An 18,766-nucleotide genomic window follows, 5' to 3' on the forward strand; every position below is an offset into this window, starting at 1 on the left:
AGGCATTTTGAATTAAGTTAATTAGTAGCAGCACATCAGTACAGTTGGAGGCACAGTGTTAGTTATTTATATACCGCCGCCCTATTTCAGCACCAAAATATATCAGTTGTCGACATGACTAGGATGAAAAACAAACAAACAAACAAAGTAAAGCAAGTGTTAATGAAACCTTTAGTATTATCTTTAGCAACGACAGGGAGGGAACTTGACTAAGGAGGGAAGCCCGAAAGCTCTAAACAACATCGTTACGACTGATGTACCGATAGTTATGGGTACCCGGTACAAGCATGAAGCCTACCCAACTGTAGACATGCTTAAATTCGGCTGAGAACCTCAATCTCGTGTGTTGCAGTGATATTGTTTTCGATGTACGAACGGCGGAAGCCTTGTCTGAATTCCTTTTCACAAGCAAAAGTAATGTTAACCTCTTCGTCACAAATCCCCGTCTATCCGGCAGCACCGAACCGCCCAGGGAATAATGGTGCCACCAGGACAGTCTATCAGTTTCACATTGTTGGTGACGCGTGTTGTATGATGGAACAGTGCAAGTTATACTTCATCTTCTTTATTTCCAGCTAACCAAGGGTTTATATAGTTCAAGGGAAAAGAAACGTTACTGGACAGTATTTGCACTCTCAATCCTGAGCCATGGATTTCGAGCAAGTACTAGTCAAGGCCGGTGGGTTCGGCTTGTTCAACAAGACCGTCATGATACTGGTCCTGGTGCTGAGCGGCTTCCACACGGCTCTGTACTCGCTCGGACATTTCCTAATTATGGTGACGCCGTTCAGCCAGTGGTGCTTCCAAAACGATAGCATACCTTCGGCTGATGAGATAAGCCTGCTGCCCAAGGGCAAGTGCCAGGACCTCCGTGACCCTTCCAGACTACAAGACCACAACGAAACAACATTTCATGGCAATCTCCAGTTCTGTCCCAGTGGATGGCAGTACGACCGTAGCGAGTTTTTCCAGACGATAACGATGGAGGTAAGTGACAAGTGAATTACACTTCTCAGCACGCTTGTTAACGTGCACTGTTACATCTTAGAAAATTGGGACTCGAGAGTTCTTTTGCTTGTGTTTGACTATCGTGAAGAATGGTAAACTGTAGTCCGTAGGGCATTTGTTGTGAACTTGATGTGGCTGCATATCGCCTAGAGTGCCATTGCTCAAACAGTCATGAATAACTTACGGCTTTCCCACATTTCGCTTGTCTTGGATACGCCAACTGCTCCGACAAGCAATTGCTCCGACAAGCATATAGATAGAAGAACATTAAATGCTGACTGTAAATTTGCGTCTTGAGGAACTTCGTAACTGTCGGCCCTTTTGCAATGTTTCTGTGATAAAGATCAAAACTTCGCAACTGTTGTTTCCTCCATTGACTAGTTAGTGAGCATGAGCTCGCTTACAAAGCCAAGCAGTTCTGTGTGGGCGATTCACGTGGTTTTAGAGCAGCCCATTCGTTTGACTGAGCTCAACGTAAGTTACCAGGGGTACAAGACTAATGAAAACCAGCAGATAATAAAGCCAAGGAAGGTATAGGGAACGTAAATTCTACTGTTTTAAGTGTATTGTAACAATCGTAATATAGATGTGAAGAAAGTAAGGAGGACGAAAAGACAACTTACCGCTGGCAGGGTTCGAACCTGCGACCTTCGGATTACGCGTCTCCTATAACTTCCTTGGCTTTATTGTCTGCTGGTTTTCATTAATGTTGTGTCAAACAAAGAAACGAACCCTCGAAAATTCTCTTCCTTCATTCGTTATCAGGGTTAGTGATTCGCTACAAACAAGGAAAAATGAAGCTATTGTTTGACACTTCTATCGTCAGATGATCTCTAGTGCATCATCTCATAATGTTCTTTAGAGATGACAAAATGACTCCCTCATTAGAAAATTCAGAAGCGAAGAATATCCGCATAGCCTTTGGGCAACTAGGCCTATCTGTCATGTAAGAGTTCTTTCCGTCGGCAGGAATAATTATATTTAACAACGTTTCTTTTTTGCGACCTTAACACGCTTTTTGTTTCGATTCTTGACAGAATCAGTGGTTTTGTGGAGACAGTTGGAAGTTGTACACGGTTCACACGACATTCTGGCTTGGTTCCATGGCCGGGTACCTGATCTGCGGTATTTTATCAGACAGGTATGAACTAGAAGTGTCAAGTGTTTTGTGGCATATTGCGTAGTTGCGCTCATATACTTGTCGAACAAATCAGCTTAACTCGACTTTCTGACGACACCTTCTGAAGCCAATTATCGAGAGGAAATCCTTCGTTTACGAACATAGTGCAAGTAAGTAATTTAGACAAAGAACAGGGACAAAGGTATGGCTTGTCGTTGGTGCGAAATTTCTAGATGCACAGAGCTGCAGCGTGCAGATGGGCGGACTACTTGAACGGTGCGAGGACATTTTCATGCGAATGCAGGTTATGAATTCTCGAGGCTGAGGAACTTAATATACAAGGGCTGTGGTCACGTCCCAGTGTGTTCCTTATAATTTCTTCCAGGAAGTTATAGAGCACACATTTGGAAATTGACTTATCTGGGAGTACACTTTAAATTTGTCTTTATGAAATTTACACAATCGCTATACATTTCCCCATGTACTTCACATCAAATCAGTAGTTGTAAAGGCTCATTCACACCGAAGGCGGGGCGGCCAAAGCGGCAAAGCGGTGAGGCGGAAAGCGGGAAAACCTCCTCTCCAGGCGGCGAAAGCGGGGCGGAAAACGAGGCGGCAGGTCCGATCGCTCTCGGATCAATTTTTTGCCGCTCGCCGCTACTCGCCGCTTTGCCGCAGCCAATCCGAACGCGCTGCGGCGGTGGCGCGGCGGTGGTGCGGGTGTCTCTTCGGGAGAAGCCGTGCCACGTGATAGCGACACGTGCGCTAAAGCGCGAGAGGCCCCGCCTCCTCGGCCGCGCGGGCAGCCAAGAAAGCCGTGCGGTCTGAACAGGTACGCGCGCTCGCCGCCTCGCCGCCTTGAAAAGCCCGCTCGGCCGCTTGCCGCCCCGCCTTCGGTGTGAATGTACCTTTAGAGATGATGTGTAATCGGCCGCAGTTACAGCAAGTCAAAACACGTTCTTCGCTAACGGCAAAGTCCTTTTGATACAATTGACTCGCAAAGAGTCTATTGAAACACAGCTTTTCTTGTAGTAATTAGTCTTGTGTTCCTAGCAAAATGCTGTTTCTTTTTTTCTGAGCAAAATTACACTTTTGCATTTGTGCTTTGACCGCATCATTTTTTCTTTCACCATGTATTGAATCTCGGTTGTCCCTTAGAAATGTGCAACTTTTGGAAGCTCGTATGGCTTTACAATTCATATTGCTTACAAACGTCTCAAGAACAACAGTGATCGTAAGAGTGACCAAGACGGTATGCGCCACTTCGCATATGCCCTCGACTCTCAACACTGTTTCGGAAAATTAAAGTTTTAATTAATTAATTCATTCATACTGACTGCCCTCATACTGACTAACGATACCCTGTGTGAAGCATACCCGAAACCATCGGCGTGCGCACGCGGGGGCAGTGGGGGGGGGGGGCAAATCTTGCTCCATAGCTTCACACAGTTGGACCTTTCACGCCAATTTTTAATGCATAGGGTTATGGCTACGCAAGTTGTTTGACGATAATGGCGAGCAAAGACACCTGTTGTTGCATACAAAGAGCTGTTGACAACCCATCTTTACCTCTGGAAAGGCGGAGACAAATGACAGGCCGTTGCTAGAAGCACGTCATCGCTTCGTTTTTATTTTTGCATCCTGCAAAGCTTAATTTCTTTCGCACTCGGCAATTGGGGGGCGGGAGGGAGGAACGCTGCAATGCAACTTGCCTGCCCCCGATGAGAACCCTGCATGTGTACGCCTATGCCCGAAACTCTCAATTTTGGCATTCAAATAGGTAAATCAGGACATTTCCTGCGGTTGCGGGGTCAGCTTGACCGATGAAGAAACACCTGATGAAACTTGATGGAGGTACCAAGAAACAAGGCACCTCCATCAGGTTGCCACACATAAGTGGTGAACATTTACAATGATGTAACTTACGCGGCCAGACAACGCAGAAAATCGACAGGCCGATCCATAACGCCTTAACCGCAGTTGCCCGTTTCAAGGGGGCAACGTTTTCTCGTACCGCAGCTCTAAACGACCTGAGACATTATGCACGTGGCGAATCAGTCTTGGCTTTTATCAACGGTGTTTAAAACCTATTGGGGAACAAACAACGAGAGAAATGCATATTTATAGGAGTCAAGCGCTATCAGAGTGTCGAGGCGCGGGAAATTTAATGACTATTATTGTCATGAGCTTTCATGACGATGGTCGTCCAAAGAGTGTCGGGAATACACATTTATCCTGAGATACAAGAAGTTGAAGTGTCTTTCTAAGCGTTCAAAAAATGAGAGGGAAATAACTCGTAGTCTTTTCACGTGTATTAAATGGCGTCTCTATAGTTGAGACAATGTCACAAAAAAGAAGAAGAAGAAGAAGAAGAAGAGGAAAACTTCAGCTGGTGTCACGCATTATGGCGATCGATTTTACGCGAAGCAGTCAGCGACTAGGTACCCATGCCACATTGTTTGGTATTGATCAGGGATTTACGAAACGGGTCGACTCCATTGTATAAGTTGAGTTTGGCTTACCAGGCACGCCCACTACAATGGCGTGTAGAGGGTAGCTAACGGCTCGACGTAACATTGGCACTCACGTAGAGACGTTACGTATATCGAAAGGTAGTGTAAGTATAGCGTTCGTTGGCGTATTCCTGCTGGGACGAGTAACGATTGCTGAGTCATAAAAGTACATATGTAATGTTTATTACGTTGTTTTAAAGCGGACAGCTAACAACGCGACCACAAGTGATGTTAGACGAGCACCACCGCTCCCATAAGTGATGTTCGGCAACCGTTAATGTAATAATACATTTATTTATGATATGTAATGCGTGGTTGCTGACTAAGCGTCGTCGTGACAGGACGTTTGTCAGCGGTTGTCCGCTACATTAATATCGCCAACTATAACGAACGGTATGTGTTTCGCTTTAACCCATGCAAAGTGTCTTATGAATAACTGTAGGAAACAGCGCTAAAAGACGGAACGAAGAAAGGACAAAAAAAAAAAAAGAAAAACAAAAACCAGCGCCGTGGTTTGTGTCCTTTCTTCGTCCCGTCTTTTAGCGCTGTTTTCTACAGTTAATCATGAACCAAACAGCCCAAATGCGTACCTTATTATCTTATGAAGTTTTCAATGTCTATTTTCGCTTTTTCTGGGTTGATATAGACTGTGAGTGACGTGTGGCGCATACCCGAATACCACGACCGTCGTTTGCGGGTATGCGCCACACGTGACTGGGGGGAAAGGGTTTCACGACGCAATGTCACGTTTGCCATGTGATCACCTGCTGATCGTTTTCGTCGCACTCTGATGTCCTGCTATGCCGATTTTCTGGTATATAAAGATAGATAGATAGATAGATAGATAGATAGATAGATAGATAGATAGATAGATAGATAGATAGATAGATAGATAGATAGATAGATAGATAGATAGATAGATAGATAGATAGATAGATAGATAGATAGATAGATAGAAATGGTCAAAGTGCTTTTGTTTGCTAAGAAATGCTGAGCACTTAATACGGCGGTAGATGAGAAGTATAGTTGTTAAAGCTGAGTGGAAAGCACGAAAGAAACGAGTCAGTGGGACGGAGATTTCATTTTGGCGCCTGTCAGATATTTTTTTTTTTTTTTTTGCGTTCACGTTCGTAATGCACTCGGTGCTCAGCGACGTCTTATTACTAGAGTGAAATGCGCACTGCCGAACGTATAATCCTTTTTGCTCCAGTGCAGAATCGGAAGAAAGAAGACTGCCGTGATACTGACGCTAATCGGAGCCGGTGCGAACGTCGCTGGTACCTTCTTCACCGATCTCGTGGGGTTCGCTGTGCTTCGTTTCTTTACTGGCGTGGGTTCACTGACTGTTAACAGCGTGATATTCGTGCTGGGTAAGTCGTGTACTTCCCCCTTATTGTTATGTGCCGGAAGCTGTGGTGCGGCTTGTGACACTATGTTACATTATGCTTGAGCTATTAGTGGGGCGATCGGTAGCGTCTCTAAGCGTCTAATCGCAGCACTGAGTAGCTACTCATATTCAATGACGTGCTGTTTGAAGCACCATGAGATACCGGTCGAAGTACTAACAAATACAGACCGTCTTATCCCGTCAAACAAAACAAAAATAAAGTGACAGAGCCCCTTATGCATTTGCCTAAGACAACTCGAATGTGAAAGCCATTCGGCGTGGCTATCTTACCGCGCACTTTTATATCGCGCGAACGCCTCTTTTAAATTTTTTTTGGTCACGTGAACGCCGCAAGGACGAAGTGAACGCGCAGTTCGCGCGCCACGATCCACGAGGCCTACGGGTGGTCATGTGACTTCTTCGACGAAAGGCCTGCTTTTCACTCAAGACCACGTTCGCATGGTACATGTAAGGCTTTCGCCTTGGTAAACGGGCTGACAAAACACACGCGGCCATGCTCGCTAACCTTGCGTTAATTCTGAAAAAAAAAAAAAACGAATAAATTGGAACTTTTGGCATGTGGAGCGTGCTCAGTGACCTTGCGAGCAACATATGTGTCACGAGGTCACTCACAATGAAAACATCGACGTATGCTACAGAAAGAAGAAAAATTACACCATTTCCCGCTAAAGGGGACCATGAGGCGATGCGAAGCCGGAGCACTTGCACGATCGCGTTCCGTTGGCGTTCGCTGGGCATGCTACCGACCTCGCATCGTGGAACGCGAAGAGGAACACTACGCGCGTCGTGTCTTCCCTCTAGTCTGGCCGTTAATTCTCACAGGGCGTGCGGGGAACGTCGACAGGTGCGCGAGAGAGAGGCAGCGTAGGAGAGGAGAGAGGGGGGAGGGGACGCGCATGCGCTGGCCCTCATCGCGGCGCTGCGCAGGAGAGAATTTCGGCATGTCGAGCCCTCATTTAAGAGGAGCCAACCGAGGCAAGCGCTGGACTGAACGCGCGCAGCGCTCTACCACATGAAGGAGAGGAGACTAGAGGAGGAGAGTAGCGTATGCGCCGTGAGAGCAGAAGCGAGAACGCAGGAGAAGAGCAAGCAGGTGCTGGTAGAGAAGTGGAGAGAGTAACGCGCAGCTGTTAGAGAGAGAAGGAAGGAGGAGAGTCGCGCATGCGTAGTGTGAGTGCGGACTACGCCGCGTGCGCATTACCACGCCGCGTTGCATACCCCCGAGGAAGAGATACTTCGCATCTAAAAGTGACAGCTGTGCAGAAAAACGCGGGCACTGTTGCCGACGTGTGCATCTAAGAAATTGTAATTGTTGTTCCTGTTGAAAAAAAATGAAACGCAGCGGCTCCTTGATTCTGGCCTTCTGTATTCATGCATTAGGTCGCTGGTTCAATTCAGGGCCCTTGTGGCCGCGTTGTCCTAGAGCAATAACGCAAGGACGCTCTTGCACAAACATCTGCTGGTCGGAATAGAATCGCCGTCCCATGCGTTTGAAATCTTGGATACGATGTATAGTTTTTTTTATTATTGCGATAGCAATTATATGGACAGCCTCGACGGGTATTTGCCGTCGCCGTCACCGTCATGTCCCATATGAAGTCCGTATTGATGAGATCCCCCCGCGCATTGTATGTTCTACCGCGCGTAAAAGCGCGCGAGCGGGGGCGACGAACGCGGCCGAAGCAGAGATCAAACGAGCCGCCCATTTCCGTCGCTCAGAGGGTGCACGCGATAACATCACCCCGCTCGGGAGGCCTGCTGTCGAAGCAGACTGGAAACGCCCCGCCCGTCTTTAACAAGCATGAGAAGACGCAGGGGGGGGGGGTGTCGCGCGAGCAGCAACTTTGAATCTAAGGGCGCGGTCACGATCGCTGGCGCGCTCGCTATACCAACCGCCATCACAGCGGGCGGCTCGTATACCCTTCTACGTGCAGTGCTCTCAACGCGAAGTGACTATGCGGACCTCTCCCTGGAGCGGCCGTATTGTCTTACACCAGCGTTTTGTAGTTACGTGAGATCGGATACAAAACAGTTAGCTGCCAGCCTCACTTCGTATAACACTACAATTTGTTGCTATCGCATTCATTGCTTCGCCCTTGCTGTGAAACTGTGACTTTTTTTAAGGCACTGTTCATAAACAAACGCTACAGCGGGAGTGTTGAGAAGCGTGCGTATCTTTTGAAGACGGCTAAAGTCGCCGTGGTACATGGGTGGTTGATGTCCTGTGTTTACATTTGTCTTTTCTAATTTCTATACAAGTATCTGCGCTAAGGTTCCCAGTATTTGTCCTAGAATGTAGCAAGCTATACACTGTTTAAAAATTTTAGTGCTCGTGAGCTCGTGCATAAAATATGCACGATGTGCCCATTTTTCGTAACTGAGTTACTTGCGACATGCCCTTAAGTTCTTCCATTATTCACATTCCATCTCTAACCTTGTAGAAATCTCCTTCTTTCTGTTTTGTACGCTCTTTGTCAAAACAGAAACAGTTCGTGGTCCTAACACTTTTTTTTTTACTTGTGTCGCATTGAGCAATGATTTATTCGTGTTGCGTACGACGCAGTGATCGAGTACACGGTGGCCCACAGACGGACACTGATCGCCTTTGTGTGGGCCACCACTTGGGGAGCAGTCGGCTGCACAGTGCCCTGGTACGGCTACCTGACCCAAAGCTGGCGGGCCCTGCTGTACGCTGCAGCAGTTTCCGACCTACTTCTGCTGTTTTGCCTATTGTACGTTTGTTTTACACGCATCGATTCTCGAGTTGCTAATGAAGGAGTTCTCGATAGACAAGGCAGCACAACTCAAATCCAACGCGGGTCAAGACCAACTTCTATGAGAGCCGCACGACATCAGTGAATGAACGAAAGAAGGGGAGTTTTTTCGAGGGCTCGTATCTGTTAGACACGGGCAAATGAATCGAACAGACAATTAGGCGAAGGGAAGAAGTATAGAGAGCATAATTGTTGCTCTTAACTGTAGTGTAGTACTAACTATGACTTAAATTGAAATTAATTAAAGTGGATGAAAAACATTTCTATCGGTGGGATAAGATCCCACAGCTTCGAAAGTCGTGGGTTCGGATCCCACCGACTGATCCTAACTTGGAATGCATGATTGTCTGTTGGATTCATTTGGTTGCGACATCAGCGAGGAACAATACATGCCTTGCTCGCGGACAGACAGTGTATATGTTTAGTGTTGTCCGATTCGTCATTGCCCTCAGCAACTTCCTTAATACCCTGGTGGTCTATCGTCACAGACAGAAGGAGGCTTTTGTTCAATGTCGTGAATGTACTGGTTACAGACGTAACTACTTCCGAGGAGAGAGGTCGCTTGCAGAGAATTGCTAGCTGTATATTTGTTCTCAGAATTATTATACACCTGCGGGTCGGATTCGCAGAGTCTTTGGTTCTTGTGTGTGCTTTTCCACTGGCAAGCTGGCTTCGCTATTAACATGTCTTTCACCACCAATTCTGGCTTAAGAAATTTTTGTGAATGCGGGCCTACATTTGGTTCTCGTAAAATAATTTTAAAAAATCACCCCTGTTTCTGCAGCATGCTGGTTAACTTCGACGAACATTGAAGGATATGCGAGCTGTTTTTGCAATGTGGAGTCATCGTCCTCCGGCATTGCAAATGAAGGGCCACAAAACAAAACAAGGGATTCTTCTGTTCCACATCTCTGAATAACTTGAGATGTAGTCGGAGTTTGTATCGGCGCGTTAAAATCTATTTCATTCTTCCGGAACGTTTACATCGAAAATGAAGAGCGTTGTCTGATGCAAGAAAGATTTGTAAAAAATAAAGAAACAAGAAACGTGGTTAACAGGTGCTGAGTTCTGTATTGGAATATCTAAAACTTGGAGGACGCTTAAGCTTCGCCTTCAAGACTGGCACGCGATGGAGCAATCGGGTCCCGTTCGTCACGTCTTCCCATCTGCTTTGCCGCGCATCGCTTCTCGATGGACAGCTCATCAGCGATACGGGGAAAAGGAAAACGTCGGTGCGCGCAACATTGGCCGCTTTAAATTCGCCTATAGGGTGTCTATTGCAAGTACAGCTGTGAAGTACCCTCTACGCCATAATTCATCCTGCGAATCAGCGAAGCACCCACACTGCGCTTGTGTAAGGCAATACGCGCACTTACGCAGCTGCACACTTTGTTGATGCTGTGGCCGATGATGATGGTTAAGTATGCCTGCATGAGCGTTTTGTAAAGCGAGGGCCTTTAGACTACCCGCGCGTCGCGCAACTGAGGTGGTGTGGCGCCTAGTGCGAGTCCATACGCTTCTACCACGCAATGTAACATGCATCAACGCGATTCCTCGTGCTATATGGCCCCTGTACAATGTGTTTTTTTGAAGCACCTTCATGCGCTGGCGTGGCTCTTCGGTAGAACATTTGCCTACCACGTAAGAAGACGTGGTTTCGGTTCCAGCTCGAAAGGTGGCGGTTCGGCCTAGTTGGTACTAGAGTTACTGTATATGCTACATTTAGCATATACAGTAACTCTAGTTGGTACTGCATGATCTTTAGCGTAATAGCGCGGCGTCCCCTCTCGTCTTCTGCTATGCTTCCGCGCTAGCTATTACGCTAAATACCTGGCTCGAAGTTCCCATATTTATTATTTGCATCAATTGTGATTTCTCGCTCACGGACAACGCCGCCGTTGAAGCGGCATACATGACACTAGCTTGGCCACAGTTGCCCAAAATTTTCTCGTGGGTCGCATGTCGTGCAGCCCATGCCTATAGAAGTAGCATAAAAATAACATGACTGAAAGAGCTTGCTGTTGTCGCACAAGCCAACTGCGATATCGCTCCCTGAACGAACACGGAGGATGTGCGCACGTGCTCAAAAATTTGCATAGAAATGAAGTTTGCCATCCACGTGCCGTTACAGCTGCCTAATGCATCACTTTTAAACTACCATCCATGACCATGACTTGGTAACAATTTAGCAGCACGCACCTGTAACGCCGCACGGGGCTTTGCCCAACTGCGCCAGTATGCGCAAAAAAGGTCTTGCACAGAAATGTTTCCCATTTCAGCCGATCCTGAAAGCGGCCGACCAATACCAAATAACACTTACGAAAGAGAAGCATTGTGAATTGGGCCCCTGCTTCCTTAATCTAGACCAGGGGTCTCAAACTCACCTCAGCCACCGGGCCGCAGTCACGCAATTTATTCCCGCAAGGACCGGGACAGGGACGAAGGCAGAAGCGGGCGGGGCGGGTGGGGGGGGGGGGGGGGGATGTTGATGAGAGGGAGTAGTTTGTGCGAATTGTCAGCAAAGTTGCCATTTGAAAGAAAACTTTTCCCATATCTCATATACAGGTCATTTCTGAAGGAGATTTGACACACAGGATTCTAACAGCATGTCGATGCCGATCGCAAAAATGTGACAACACACGGTGACCAGATGAGGTGCATCACAAAAACAATGCTTTAGACCAGTCATGCCAGTGGCATATATATATATATATATATATATATGTATATATATATATATATATATATATATATATATATATATATATATATATATATATATATATATATATATATATATGATTTGAGGCGATTTTTTATATTCATAGAGCTGATCAGATGACTTGCTTTTCCAAACTGTGTTTTTACCGTGAAGTCTAAAAAGTACACCCAAATTTAACCTGATCAGGTGAGCATTCCATCAGCAAACTTCGCAGTCCTAGTTTGGCGGTGTAGATACGATGAGTATGAAGAACCTGCTATGACTCCAGTACCTTAAATTCTCACTTAATAAAGAAAACATGTGGTTGACAAAGCAACGTACATCGCAGAAGTCTTCAGGATAAGCCGAGTGCCAATTCCTTTATTGTTAGAGCCCTCTAATATAAAGTCTTTCTTAAGAAGATGACCACGTTCGCAGACCACATTGAGCTGGTTGTGTATAGTTATAAGATTATAAATGATTATGAATTTATATACTAGGTGACATTCCTTACCCTCCTACTTTTCCCAGCTTGGGCTGGGGGTGGACGGAAAAGCGGTGAAGTGGTCCTTTACTCCTCCCCTCTGGTTCCTCCAAGTAAATAGCCTATACGTAAATAGTGTCAGCTCAAATTTTCCGTAAAAATATGTGGGCGATTATAAGGTTAAAGTACCCCGCATTGTTTCCTTCCGTATAGGTCATTAGCAGTTAATGATTGGTCGAAATTTTCTGGTTCATGCTCAAAGCACCTGCTCGTAAAACGACGCAACAACATGACGCGTAAGTGATCCACCGCGTAATTACCACTTACGCATGACTGCGTAAAAAAGTAATAATGAACTATTTTCAATACGGCGTATTGTTTGTCATTGGTTCTTCACTATTCGTCAAAAATTTTCAATGTGCCATAAAATCGCCTCCAATTGTTACGCGATGTCACAAGTCTGCGAAAACTCGCGGTGTCAAAATGAAGTGTGCACAATAAGCAGCACATTACTGTGCTGAACAATAACTCATCTTTTTTTAAATGCGAAGCATTTCTTAGCGAACTTCTGCGACTTTGAGCGTATCTATCTATCTATCTATCTATCTATCTATCTATCTATCTATCTATCTATCTATCTATCTATCTATCTATCTATCTATCTATCTATCTATCTATCTATCTATCTATCTATCTATCTATCTATCTATCTAGCCGCCTACGACTTTGTGCTCTTTTTTTAAATGCGAAGCATTTCTTAGCGAACTTCTGCGACTTTGAGCGTATCTATCTATCTATCTATCTATCTATCTATCTATCTATCTATCTATCTATCTATCTATCTATCTATCTATCTATCTATCTATCTATCTAGCCGCCTACGACTTTGTGCTCTCCTGGTCGCTTGGTTCATCGAATGTGCACCAAAATTGGTATGGCGTAACATGACTGTATGACGAACATAAATGACAAGTCTTAACATGAAAATCATGACACGCATGTCATGTACAGCATGATTTACATGCTACGCTCATGCTGCGCTGGCGGCCGTTTCGCTAGTTTGATGTACACCAAAAATGGTATCTTGCGACGTGACTGTGTGACGAACATAAATAACACGAGTTAACATGAAAATCATGACACGCATGTCATGCACAGCATGACTTACGTGCCACGCTCATGGTGCGCTGGCGGCCGTTTCGCCAGCTTTATATACACCAAAATTGGTATCTTGCGACGTGACCGTGTAACGAACATAAATAACACGAGATAACATGAAAATCATGACACGCATGTCATGTATGTACAGCATGGCTTACGTGGCACGCTCATGGGGCGCTGGCGGCAGTTTCGCTAGCTTGATATAGACCAAAATTGGTATCTTGTGACGTGACCGTGTATTGAACATAAATAACACGAGTTAACATGAAAATCATGACACGCATGTCATGTAGGTACAGCGTGACTTACGTGCCACGCTCATGGGGCGCTGGCGGCGGTTTCGCTAGATTTATATACACCAAAATTGGTATCTTGTGACGTGACTGTGTAACGAACATAAATAACACGAGTTAACATGAAAATCATGACACGCATGTCATGTAGGTACAGCATGACTTACGTGCCACGCTCATGGGGCGCTGGCGGCGGTTTCGCTAGATTTATATACACCAAAATTGGTATCTTGTGACGTGACTGTGTAACGAACATAAATAACACGAGTTAACATGAAAATCATGACACGCATGTCATGTAGGTACAGCATGACTTACGTGCCACGCTCATGGGGCGCTGGCGGCGGTTTCGCTAGATTTATATACACCAAAATTGGTATCTTGTGACGTGACTGTGTAACGAACATAAATAACACGAGTTAACATGAAAATCATGACACGCATGTCATGTACAGCATGACTTACATGCCACACTCATGGGGCGCTGGCGGCGGTTACGCTAGATTTATATACATCAAAATTGGTATCTTGTGACGTGACTGTGTAACGAACATAAATAACACGAGTTAACATGAAAATCATGACACGCATGTCATGTACAGCATGACTTACGTGCCACGCTCATGGGGCGCTGGCGGCGGTTTCGCTAGCTTGATCTACCCCGAAATTGGTATTGCGTGACGTGACTGTGTAACGAACACAAATAACACGAGTTAACATGAAAATCATGACACGCATGTCATGTACAGCATGACTTACGTGCCACACTCATGGGGCGCTGGCGGCGGTTACGCTAGATTTATATACACCAAAATTGGTATCTTGTGACGTGACTGTGTGACGAACATAAAAACACGAGTTAACATGACAATCATGACTCGCATGTCATGTACAGCATGACTTACGTGCCACGCTCATGGGGCGCTGGCGGCGGCTTTGCTAGCTTGATCTACCCCGAAATTGGTATTGCGCGACGTGACTGTGTAACGAACATAAATAACACGAGTTAACATGACAATCATGACTCACATGTCATGTACAGCATGACTTACGTGCCACGCTCATGGGGCGCTGGCGGCGGCTTTGCTGCATGTCATGTACAGCATGACTTACGTGCCACACTCATGGGGCGCTGGCGGCGGTTACGCTAGATTTATATACACCAAAATTGGTATCTTGTGACGTGACTGTGTGACGAACATAAAAACACGAGTTAACATGACAGTCATGACTCGCATGTCATGTACAGCATGACTTACGTGCCACGCTCATGGGGCGCTGGCGGCGGCTTTGCTAGCTTGATCTACCCCGAAATTGGTATTGCGCGACGTGACTGTGTAACGAACATAAATAACACGAGTTAACATGACAATCATGACTCGCATGTCATGTACAGCATGACTTACGTGCCACGCTCATGGGGCGCTGGCGGCGGCTTTGCTAGCTTGATCTACCCCGAAATTGGTATTGCGCGACGTGACTGTGTAACGAACATAAATAACACGAGTTAACATGACAATCATGACTCGCATGTCATGTACAGCATGACTTACGTGCCACGCTCATGGAGCGCTGGCGGCCATTTCGCTAGCTTGCTCTACCCCGAAATTGGTATTGCGCGACGTGACTGTGTGGCGAACATAGAAACACGAGTTAACATGAAAATCATGACACGCATGTCACGTACAGCATGACTTACGTGCCACGCTCATGGGGCGCTGGCGGCCGTTTCGCTAGCTTGATCTACCCCGGAATTGGTTTTGCGCGACGTGACCGTGTGAGGAACATAAATAACACGAGTTAACATGAAAGTCATGACACGTATGTCATGTACAGCATGACTTGCGTGCCACGCTCACGGGGCGCTGGCGGCCGTTTCTCTAGCTTGATCGACCCCGAAGTTGGTATTGCGCGACGTTACTGTGTGACGAACATAAATATTAGTAGTTAACATGAAAACCATGGCACGCATTTTCCTCAATGACATACAAGACGATGTATGCTGCTCTTTGCTGGCTGCTTCGCATTACATCGATTCCCACGATGCGTGGGATCTGCCGGCTTTTTTTTTTTCGGAATAGCGAGACAGTGTCTCTTTCTGAATATAATTTAAGAAGGCTGCTCGCCAATCACATTGGCAGCGGCTGCTTAAAGCAGCGGGCGAGATGGATTCACATGTGTATGATAGATACTTTTAATAACAGAGAGCTGAGCTAGTTGGTAAGTATTCATTCTAAAATGACAGGGCGTGCAAACACGGACACAAGAAAGGAGTCAGGCGTTTGTGGTGTCCTGACTTCTTTCTTGTGTCCGTGTTTGCAGGCCCTGTCTTCTTAGAATGAGATACTTTCAGTTGTAGTCTAACGATTCTGAGCTGTTTTTGCGCGTGTACAACTCTCTGTGAACTCATCGTAGCTGAAAAAGAGATAGAGAGAGAAATAAACATTATTAGGAACAGTCACAATCCTTTGCTGGTAAGCAGCCTTCTTAGTCCAGAAAACCGTGGACTTGAAAACTGGGCTTCTCAATGTACTCGAGTCCACTTCCTTGTTACAAGCCGCTACGATCGCTGCAGGCTACCATATGGTAAGCAAAGTGAAGCAGGCTAATCGGAGACTAAAGTGGGAATCTATTTTAGCTGTCCTGGCTAGGCACAACCAAAACACTGGACACTTCTGCACACTCATCAACTTACAGCAGCTTGAACATGGAGCAGTGGCGATGCTATTCGTTTTCAAAGAAAGGAACTGAATTTCCTAAAAAAGGAGAGCGTTTGATCGGACTATAAAACGTTTAGTGGTTACCGCCCCCCATATATGCGTCGCGGATTACTTAAGTTTCAGGCCAGACAGGACAAAATAAAATCATGACAGATTGCTGTAATGTTATTGAGCCCCTGCTGAGCGATAGCCTCCTCTGCAATGCTCGAGCGCAAAACGCACAAGCGTGGAATAGGCAGCCCGCACCGCAGGTAGCCTACAGTGCGTGGTCATGACACACGGAGGAGAGTCGTCACAGCAGAATCGTAGGACAAATTTTACTACAAACTTACGTTATTGCTGCGTCCAAGTAAAACTTTGCCTGACTTGTTAGTTTCCCAGTGTGCAGCCGACAATAACCACTGTCTAAAGTGGGGGGGGCTCCGCCCCCCCAACATTTCTCAGTGGGGGGGCTAGCGCCCCCCTTGCCCCCCCCCGGTAGATACGCCTATGAGACATGCCTGTGTAGCTTACGAACATACTTATTAAAAAAATTCTAAATATATGGGACGAAGACAGTCATGTGCGGGCCGCGGGCCGCGTGTTTGAGACCCCTCATCAAGACGTAGCATTATCACTTATAATTTGGCAGGAACACCGGCGCACCGCCTTAGCTTCCCCATCCAGCATTACTTTTTCCCCTAGCAAGATAACAAGTGGCATACTTTCCGCGTTATTTATTCTGGAACTGATTGTTTTCCTTGAACCCACTGTGCTGCGACTATATTTGACGGTTCTCACGTGTTTCGGCCATTACGCGCGTGTTGAGGTTCTCAAAATCTACGCATATATGTTCATCGTTCGATTGCTCACCTGATAACTTATCTGTGCGCTCCCGTCACTCAGATGTTGTGCAGCTGTTACTACCTAACGTAAGGCGCAGGGGCGTAGCCAGAAATTTTTTTCGGGGGGGGTTCAACCATACTTTATGTATGTTCGTGCGTGCGTTTGTATGTGTGCGTGTATATATACGCAAGCAAAACTGAAAAATTTCGGGGGGGGGGGGGGGTTTGAACCCCCCCAACCCCCCCATTGGCTACGCCCCTGGTAAGGCGTTACATCACGTTAATTTGTTAGATTTCGGAATTACATATATATCTCAACAAACGGCGCGAACGGCCGCGATACAAGAAATGAAGCCACGTGTATTGTTGTCGGTGCCTTTAGACTTCAATGCCACTGCGTCTTGTTCACGGAGTCCTGGACATACGAATGTCTACACTCTTGATCAGGTCCCGCTTAAAGTGCTAGGTATAGCCAGGAAACCCAGCACTTTTCGTCTGGTTTCCTGGATATAGTCAGCATTTAACCAGGACCTGATTAAGAGTGTAGTGACGTGCCTCCGGTGTTATCGGTAGCTCATGAGTTAATTGCATATTCGAAATGTGCATCCCAAAAGGACATCGTGTGCTGTCGGAATGCCGAGCGTCAACATAGTGATAAAATTGGCTAATTAACACCCGGCACGATCTGCGTTTTAGCCATGGAGCATAAGTATACTGTACTCGATGTGATGTGAGCACTGCATCACATGCAGATGGATTCCCGAGTCTCCCAGCTGGCTTCTCTCGGCGGGTCGCGTTGCAGAGGCTGTCCATTTGCTACAGCGGCTCGCATCGAGGAATGGAAGGAAGGTCACAAGAAAACAAATCTTGGAACTTTTGACTGTGAGTGATGAAACGCTATTGAAGATTGACAACAACTTCGCAACTTTTGTCTTGCGATAAACTGCGCTAATTACTAGAGAGTTGACGGAGAAATACACTAATGTAATGCATTGGTGTCAATGACGTATTCGTGACGTAGCTACGCCTCCTCCGTTCTTCGAGTGAGGCAAGTTACAAGTTATTGAAGGAAGTGATTCGTGAATCTGGGCCCATAAAAAAAAAAAAAACGTCTTACGCTAAAAATTTTCGTATGATCCAATCACGATGCGGGACATATCGTTAGCGAAGCCGGCTGACCAATGGGACAGACTCATTTACAAAAGGGTAGTTTTGTGAATTCGGCCCCCGAAATATTGCTACCTTTAAGAACAAAAAAAAGAAGCCCGTTTTCACATCCTGAAAAGCTTACCTATCGAATATTTGATGTCACTATTACTACATTTAATTGGACACTGGCGCGTGGCAATCGCACCATACACTGTAGCAGCCGCGACGTGAAATAGTCAAGTTCGTGCAAATGCGGCCTACATTTGCACTTGTCTGATTTCATAACAAGTATGCCCCATTTAATTCGTGAGTTAACACATCCCTCTCAAATGCTGACCACGCGCTCACGCAACTTGGCACACGTTCTTTCAGGGTGGCGACAAAGGCACAATAAAAGAAAGTACGACCCTCTACGAAAGTACTAAAGCCATGCTGAAGCTGCCCCGGCTCCGACGAATAACTTTGCTAATATACGCAGCATGGTGAGCCCTCAAACTTCATGCAATGCCATTCACTCAGACGTTCGTTTTTATGCCAGCATGCACGCTTGTGTATATATATACATATATATATATATATATATATATATATATATATATATAAAACAAGTA

The 18,766-nt window shown here is 46.0% G+C and overlaps 1 protein-coding gene across 1 annotated transcript in view; it reads left to right on the top strand.

Moving 5' to 3' along the window:
- The first annotated feature begins 621 nt into the window (after positions 1-621).
- LOC119386142 (solute carrier family 22 member 7-like) overlaps positions 622-18,766 on the top strand; it is a 47,832-nt gene continuing 29,687 nt past the window's right edge. Inside the window, exons 1-6 of the mRNA XM_049414230.1 lie at positions 622-987; positions 2,046-2,149; positions 5,857-6,011; positions 8,613-8,781; positions 17,759-17,888; positions 18,528-18,637. Coding sequence (XP_049270187.1) covers positions 649-987; positions 2,046-2,149; positions 5,857-6,011; positions 8,613-8,781; positions 17,759-17,888; positions 18,528-18,637 — 1,007 coding nt within the window. The 5' untranslated portion in view covers positions 622-648. The remainder of the gene's footprint in view (positions 988-2,045; positions 2,150-5,856; positions 6,012-8,612; positions 8,782-17,758; positions 17,889-18,527; positions 18,638-18,766) is intronic.

Source organism: Rhipicephalus sanguineus, chromosome 3 (assembly GCF_013339695.2).
Source record: "Rhipicephalus sanguineus isolate Rsan-2018 chromosome 3, BIME_Rsan_1.4, whole genome shotgun sequence".
Taxonomy (NCBI): Eukaryota; Metazoa; Arthropoda; class Arachnida; order Ixodida; family Ixodidae; genus Rhipicephalus; species Rhipicephalus sanguineus.